Source organism: Urtica dioica, chromosome 7 (assembly GCF_054948205.1).
Source record: "Urtica dioica subsp. dioica isolate 48M chromosome 7, U.dioica_male_clone48M_v1_H2, whole genome shotgun sequence".
Classification (NCBI taxonomy): domain Eukaryota; kingdom Viridiplantae; phylum Streptophyta; class Magnoliopsida; order Rosales; family Urticaceae; genus Urtica; species Urtica dioica.
In genome coordinates this window covers 1,830,869-1,839,369 of record NC_142762.1, presented here as the reverse complement: position 1 = coordinate 1,839,369, position 8,501 = coordinate 1,830,869, and the positions used below count along the sequence as shown (strand labels likewise).

Here is an 8,501-nt window from a genome sequence, read left to right as displayed (position 1 = left end):
TCAAAAGAACTTTAATCAGCTATATGAAAAGAAACAACCATTTAGATTATTTAGGATATAAAAACATAATCATTATCAATTTTACCCCCTGAACTCGTGCTTGATTAACCAAGTGCACCCTGTACACGGATTTTCAACAAAAAAAATACTCTGAACTCAGGTTGATGTTGACTTTTGCCCCTTTTGTCAAACATTTTCAGTTACTATCCAATTGAGGCGCACGTTTCGGTCACGTGAGCTGAATATGGAGATTATAGTGTTATTTTTAGTTTTATAATTGTATTTATTTTATTAAATATATTTGAATGATAATTATTGAATAATAAAGATTAAAAGTAAAAAATAGAGAGCCCGCCCAAAGAAGTCTGAAAAACAAAATCCCCAATTGCGATTTTTTAGGGTTTCTTCGGAAATGGTAAATGCGGCGCAGATTCCTCCAGGAAGTTCGAATCGAAGCACTGGAGATGGTCGAACAAAGTCTCTAGCCAAGAAAAATATGTCTCCAGCCAAGAATAAGATGGAAAGAAAGTCTCCGAAAAAGAAAGCTCAGTCTCTGATGAAGAAAAGTGATTCCAAAAGTAGCGCAACAACCCATAGGTTACGAAAATACGGTGAGAAAATGTTATTAAATAAGAAATGCAGTAGGGACCATTGTTTGTTGTTGTGAAGCCTTAAATTCAAAACACTTGGAACCACATTTAATGTGTTTATCTGATGTTAGTGGGTTTGTAGGTTTGAAGCTTCAATTTCGAAATAGTAGGGACCGCTAATTTCAGTTTGTGTTTTTGTATTGTTGGTTATTCACACTGGATTCATTGTGAGAATTTGTTTATCGATTATTTAACCTCTATCAAATGTATTTTATTTACTTGTTTATTGATTAATTAAACTTTATCTGATATGTTTTATTTAGGATTCTTTTATTTTCTAGTTTATTGATTAAGTAAACTTTATCTAATATGTTTTAGGATCCTATGTTTTATTTACTTGTTTATTGATTAAGATGACTTTATATAACGTGTTTTATTTACTTTTTTGTTTGATTACAGTGAATGGATCTGGTAAGTTCACATTTCAAATTCACCATGGTTGTAAAATGAAATTGGTGAATGATCGGTTGTCTTACGTCGAAAGCAAAGTAGATTTTGTAGACTACATGGACATGGATCGGTTGTCGATAGTGGAGATCGACGGGATACTCATTAAAGACTTGGGATACTACTGTGGAGCATTGTATTACGTCATACTCGCTTATTGCGATGAACTTGTATTGCTTGATTCAGACCAGGCCTTGATGTCCATCGTAGGCGAGCTAATTGAGAACACGTTTGAGGTGTTGTTGTATTGTGAGCTTCCCATTCAAGAAGGAGAATGTAAGCATGTGCTGCTATTAGATCAGAGTCAACATAATGACACTTCACGTCCATTTGAAGAGACTCAGTCAGCAGTGGAAAGGAATTAAGGATCAACGAGTCCAATTCCAGAGAGTTAAGGTCTAGAGAGTCAAGTTCCAGAGAGTCAAGTTCTAGAGGTTCAAGTTCCGGAGAGTCAAGTTCTAGAGAGTCAAGTTCCAGATAGTCAACCTCAAGCGTCACAGAGTCCACTCAAGCGTCCCAGAGTCAACCTCAAACGTCACAGAGTCTACCTCAAGCTTCACAGAGTCAACCTCAAGCTCCACAGGGTCCACCACAAGATACTCAAGTAGAAGTGGAAGTGCACGAAGAACCCGAAGTGGAAGAGCACAAAGAAGCAGAAATCGAGGAAGACAACGGATTTGAGATGAGTGACGACGACGTGATCGTTGACGGGGCAACTATAGATGGAGTCCTAACAAGCAAAGGAAAAATGCATCTCAGTGATGATGAACCAGTCTCTGTTACAGATAGTGACTACAACGATGAAGACGATATAGACTTGAAGAACTCGGACTCGTCTAGCGAAGAAGAAGCGAAGACCGATAAATGTTGTTCAGTTTGGATGAAGGTGCTGCCCAAATTCCAGGAGTTTAGACAAGTGACAGATATGACACAACCGGAACTCAAACTAGGATTAACTTTTTCTAGTGGAAAAGTATTCAAAGATGCTATTCGAGAGCACTCTATCCGATCCGGGAAGGAAATCAATTTCAAGGTCAACGATTCGAACAGAGTTAGAGTTGTTTGTAAAGATAAGAAGTGCAAATGGTTATGCTAAGCCTCTTTTCTCGGTAAGACGACCACATTCGTGATAAAGACGTACGTGCCTGAACACACATGCCCGAGAACAAATGAAAACCGGTTTGCTACATCACGATGGTTGTGTAAAAAGTATATGCCAACCTTCACAGAAGGCGTACCGGAAGAAGACATTCGCTGATGCGGTGATAGAAGGCTCGTACAAAGAGCAGTATGCTAAGTTGTGGGACTACGGGGATGAGATCAGAAGATCCAATCCCGGTTCGACAGTCGAGTTTCTAACCGAGTCCGATGCAGAAGGTAATTCTATATTCAAGAGGCTCTATATTTTTACGCCGGTTGTAAAGCTGGTTTCGTTGAAGGATGTAGACCTGTTATCGGTTTGGATGGATGTCACATAAAAGGACATCACACAGGTCAGTTGTTGACAGCCATTGGCATTGATGCCAATAACAACATGTTTCCTATAGCATTCGCAGTGGTTGAGTCTGAGTGCAAATCGTCGTGGACATGGTTTTTATACTTTCTGTGAGACGATGTGTGCATACCAATGGACATCATTGGATGTTTATTACAGATAAACAGAAGGTGTTAAAGGAAGCACTGAGTGGGATGTGGGAAGAGGGTTCTGTATAGGCAGAGCATAAACATTGTGCACGTCATCTGCACAACAATTTCACGAAGTTAATTTACTAATTTACTGATCTTATTAACTAATGTCTTGATGGATTCACTCACTTAAATACTGAATTCTTGATTTAATGTCAGGTTTTCAAAGGCAGTTTCTTAAAAACAAGGTAATGGCAGCGGCAAAGCAATATTCTGTGCCAAAGTCCTTTCAAGAAATGGAATTGATCAAAGCAGATGATCAAGATGCGTATGATTGGTTACTGGATAAAAACCCTCGTAATTGGGCCAGAAGCAATTTCAGAACAACACCAAAGTGCGACATCCTGCTTAACAACCTTTGCGAGAGTTTTAATGGATCTCGGGTCGTGTTGCTAGCTAGAGGAAGATCTATTCACTCTATGTTAGAGAGAATTAGGATGTACCTTTTGCAGAGATTCAGCAAACAACGTCTAGCTGTGGAGAAATGGACGGGCGACATTGGTCCTCGGATTTATAAAATCGTTGAACAGAATGAAATCATTAGTGGTGCAAACATAGCAATCTGGTCCGAGGGTTTTATGTATCAAGTTCAGAACATGTAAGGGAGCATGTACGCAGTTGACTTAGGCACAAGAATCTGTTCATGTTGTCGTTGGGATTTATCAGGTACGTCATGAAATGTATAAATTATTTTTAGTAGTTACAAGTTATTACTTATACGGTTTCAACTTGTCTGACCATCCATAGGGATTTCGTGTGCACATGTCATTCCATGTATATGGGAAAGATCGCATATCGACGATTGCTACAAAAAGGAGACGTACATGAAGGCATACAAACACCAAATCTATTCGATGAATACTATCGAGCAGTGGCCTAAGTCAGGTCTAACACCTATGGGAATGCCGCCGAATAGAGCAAAGCCGGGAAGACCTAAGAAATTGAGGAGAGTAGAACATGATGAGGTTATTCCACCGGGTGGAACCAGAATGACTCGAAGATACGTCACGGTTACATGTTCTGGATGTGGAATCCTGGGTCACAACCTAACAACATGCTTTAGGAGGACACAAGAAGAAAATGTCATCTATTTTCTTAGCCACAAAAAAACTGTGAAGATTTTCTAATTTCTAATAAACTTGCAAAGGCAACAACAATGACATGCTAGAGATCAATATCAAGCTGCGAGACATGCTCACCGAGGTACTGCTGAAGGTGAAAGTAGTCAAACAGGAGGCAGTCAAGGCACTCAACAACCACAGCCTCGGGTAATCTATCAGAACTGAAATACATTACCTTGTAGATACCTTAAATAGCAATGTATCTAATCAATTGAAATATATACAATTACAGCGTAGCCCGAGACTCAACAGGGTTCCAACGAGACGAAATGTATTAGAACCAAGGAATTTGTTCTGATTCTTGTGTTTTTGGACCACAATATTATGCTGAACAAGTTATGAAATGGGATTACCGGTCTTAGAGTCATATTTTGTCCTTTTGGGTAGTTTTTTTTTGTGGATTTTGGTAGACTCGGCTCGTTTAGGTCTCGAAATGATGTAATTACTCTTGATTTATATGTACTTAGTGTGTGTCAAACTTATGATTTCTTCAGATTTTGGACATGGAATGCAAAGTTTGTAATTTTGTACTATGTTGTATGATAAAATGGAATGATAACTTTTGGTTGAAACCTATTGTCAAATGGAATGCAAATTAACCAGCAAAATACCAGAAACCTGTTTGATCAAATGGAATGCTAACTAATGCAAGTATATGATCACAAAAAAACCTTAACATTACACTCAACAAAATACAATTACACATACACAGTTACACATACCATTACACACATACCATTAAACATAATACACATAATTCAGTTTACTGCTACTTGAAAAAAAAACGTATAAACCAATACAGCAACAATTATAAACATAATGTTCTTGATTTTCTGGGCTTCTGCAATCACTTCCTTCGCTTCCTACAAACCCACTAACATCAGACAAACACATCAAATGCGGTACAAAGTGTTTCGAATTTAAGACATCACAACAACAAACTCAGGTCCACCGTACATAGTGGTTCCTACTGCATTTCTTATTTAATAACAATTTCTCACCGTATTTTGGTAACTTATGGGTTGTTGCGCTACTTTTGGAATCACTTTTCTTCGTCGGAGACTGAGCTTTCTTTTTCGGAGACTTTCTTTTCATCTTCTTCTTGGCCGGAGACATATTTTTCTTGGTCAGAGACTTCGTTCGACCACCTCCAGTGCTTCGATTCGAACGTCCTGGAGGAATCCACGCCGCTTTTACCATTTTCGAAGAAACCCTAAAAAATCGCGATTGGGGATTTTGTTTTTCAGACTTCTTTGGGCGGGCTCTCTATTTTTTACTTTTAATCTTTATTATTCAATAATTATCATTCAAATATATTTAATAAAAGAAATACAATTATAAAACTAAAAATACCATTGTAACCTACATATTCAGCTCACGTGACCGAAACGTGTGCCTCAATTGGATGGTAACTGAAAATGTTTGACAGAAGGGGCAAAAGTCAGCATCAACCTGAGTTCAGAGTATTTTTTGTTGAAAATCCGAGTACAGGGTGCACTTTGTTAATCAAACACGAGTTCAGGGGATAATCTTGTAAATTATCCAAAACATAATGCAAACAAGCACATGATAAAATACTAAGATAAAAGAACCCAGTTTTTATATTCCATGGTAATTCAGCTAATAGTCACAGTCCGCCTCACTATTGGTGACATAACGGAGTGCACCTAGTGAAAATGAAATTCGTTTTAGATTTGTGGGCAACCATTGTACATGCACTTTCATAACTATGCACAATAACTACTAGTTTTTAGGAATCGTGGCCACATGCGACAATTAAATTATCCATGCATGAGTCGACCAAACATTTCAGTAGATGAAAGCTTAGCTCGAATGTGCTAGAGAAGGTCTAGTCAGGAACGAGATCCACTTCTTCCGCCAATCGGAGATCCAACCTTGGTATTGGAATAAAAAAAGTCATTCCGTTAGTGAACGTCAGACATAGCATTCACGAAGAAGAGTAGCTGACTCGAGGGGATCTTTTGTCCTCACGATGTTGATATAAATGTTGGAGGCCGTACACTTACCAAAAGTGTCGAATGCTCCCACCAAGTGATCAAAATTCACTTGTGTTCCACATATATGATTTTAATACGGAGGCTGTGGATGATAGTTTTTATTGATTCTCTTTAGAAAACAACCCGATCATAAAATGCTAATAAAGTAAACTTCTTATCGAATTCTATAATTATTCATGTTTATTTTATTATCTTTAGTGGCGAGGAAAGGAAAAGTAGGATTCCAAAAAGAGAAATCCTTCTCCTACTCCAACAACGAGGAAAAAATAAAACAAGAAAAAGAGGGAAAAAAAATCCTCTCAGGGATGCGCACGCGCGTTCGGCGTGGCAATCTAGACAAAAGAAAAATATAAAAAAAATCTATTCACTACTGCGAAGACCAAACGATCCATTTTCTTCTAACACCAAGTGCAAGACATCTAAAGAGCAAGACATCTCAGAAAAACCAAAACATTAAATTCCACGCGACTTCATCGAATTATGAATCTTAACCAATAATCTAGGCCATTAAAAAGCCCATCAAAGCCCACGATGGCCAAGGCCTACTCAAAATGACCTAAAGTCCAAGCTCGCATCCATCCGCGAGACGAAGCCTACACACACAACGCGTAAAGGCGTCCACTCAATGCGAGAGGGGCTCGGCATGCCGCGCCAGCACTTTCAGGAGTCCTACTTGCCTTCTCTACAAAATACAACCGTGCATGCTTTAAAAAAGAAGCGCGCACGACGCGCAAAGAACATGGCGCGCCGCGCCAATTAAATAACGCTCTTAGATCCTTACGCGTGCTCTGACCAAATCACTCTGCTCGCTCCATGCCAAACGATCAGAGGTCCTCCTCAGCCTCCCAACCACTATAAATACCCCTCCTCTGAGAGGGTCAGGTACACACTTTTTCTCTGGTGAACATATTCATTCATACACATTCTTCTCTCAAGACCACTCGATTTCAGAGTTCTGAAACGCTATCGAGGACCCTCCACACTCCTTTCTCTGTCGAGCACATCTTTCTGAATATTCATTAATGAATATCAACCATCACCTCACATAGCAATTGAACTAATGTTGAGCGTCGTAGCGCGCCAGAGGCACTACCTCTGCGCACTCTAAGCTTTATTTCTCTTCTTCTCAGATCTCCATGACAAGCGAAGAATACCTTCCAGCTAGAGGAGTGAAAACTCGTGACTATCGAGTTTCTACCAAAGCGGCTAAGGTGCGGTCATTTAGTTCGGCCTTGGATCGAACTGCCCGTAGCATTAAATAGTTGTTCATTTTCATTCGAAATTAATATTTTAGTATAATAAAATGATATAATTAATGTTTCATTTCTAAGATAAATTATTTCAAAAAATGTAATATAAAATAATATAATTAACGTTTAATTAGTTTTAACAAAAAATTATTGACTTTTGTATATTAATAAGGAGAGAGATTTTCTTTTTAATTTTTTTGTACGTGTTTTTCCATACAACTTAAAGGTCTAGGGCACCTACATCAGAATTGAAATGTAACATCATATATTTTAGCCGCTAAAAAGGGAATAATTAAGTCAGTAGCACAATAACCCACTCTCTTTTTTAAAAATAGCTAAATTTTAATTTTATTAAAAAAATAGTCCACCGAGCCGAGATAAATTAAATTAACTGTTTTATTTAATTTACTTTACTTCGGCATGGTAGACTATTTTTTAATAAAATGAAATTTTTGCTAAAATCTTAAAAAAAAAAATAAGAAAATTGACTTGTTGAAATAAATTCTTCAAAAAGAAATAGATATATAAGTATAATTTTCAAAATAAAACATTATGTATTTTTGTTGCTATTAACTAAAAAAAATATTATTTCACAAATTCAACTTAAAAAGACATTCATAATTCATAATGTTGTGAAAATGGTAATACTTTGCAAAATATCAATTGTATATGACTATATATTACCGGGTTCCTTAATTTTGTTATCTGTTTCTTAAACTAATACAAACTATTTGTTACTCATTTTTGTTCCATGGATGAAGGATTTACTTTTCAAGGAAATCGACCGGAAATCGGTCGGAAACCGTCTTATCGAAGAGGACTGGTACCGGTACGATATTTACCATTTTGTTCCAATTTATCGGTGCATTCTGATGGTTTTTGGTACTTTCCGGGGTTTTTGTTCGTCGTATGCTTTTTTGTCAACTTTTCTTGGTTTTCGGTTAGGTAAGTTTTGGGAGTTTCTAAAAAAAATTGGAGTTTTTTTTTTCATTTTTTTGATCATTTTTTACTTTAATCCATGATTTCAAGGGTTTGAGCAATGAATATGAGTTTATTGATAGTTTTGTATGGTTTTTATTTTTTATTTTTTTTTAATATATTTTTAGGTTTAATCCGAATTAAAATGTTGATTTTTAATCCGAATCTGAGTTTTTTGATGTTGTAGATGATGATTATGATGTTCTTGAGTGGATATTCTGAGATGAATATGGTGCTTATGATGTTTTATGATGATGAATGATGTTCTTGAGTTGAATATAATGATTTAATGATGAATATGATGATTTGTGATGATTAATTGATATCATGTATTCGTTATATGAACTGTGA

At 37.0% G+C, this 8,501-nt stretch overlaps 1 protein-coding gene across 1 annotated transcript; it reads left to right on the top strand.

Annotated features, from left to right (window-relative positions):
* The first annotated feature begins 2,974 nt into the window (after positions 1–2,974).
* On the top strand, positions 2,975–4,055 carry LOC149390107 (uncharacterized). The gene is made up of 4 exons (XM_089618974.1): positions 2,975–3,381; positions 3,450–3,463; positions 3,531–3,821; positions 3,931–4,055. Exons 1-4 carry the CDS (start codon positions 2,975–2,977, stop codon positions 4,053–4,055), a joined length of 837 nt encoding a protein of 278 aa, XP_089475100.1.
* Positions 4,056–8,501: the final 4,446 nt, after the last annotated feature.

Coding starts and splice junctions, on each gene's coding strand:
- LOC149390107 (XM_089618974.1), top strand. CDS start 2,975: ATGGCAGCGGCAAAGCAATATTCTGTGCCAAAGTCCTTTCAAGAAATG. Junction 3,822..3,930: donor TTCTGGATGTGGAATCCTGG/GTCACAACCTAA, acceptor AAACTTGCAAAG/GCAACAACAATGACATGCTA.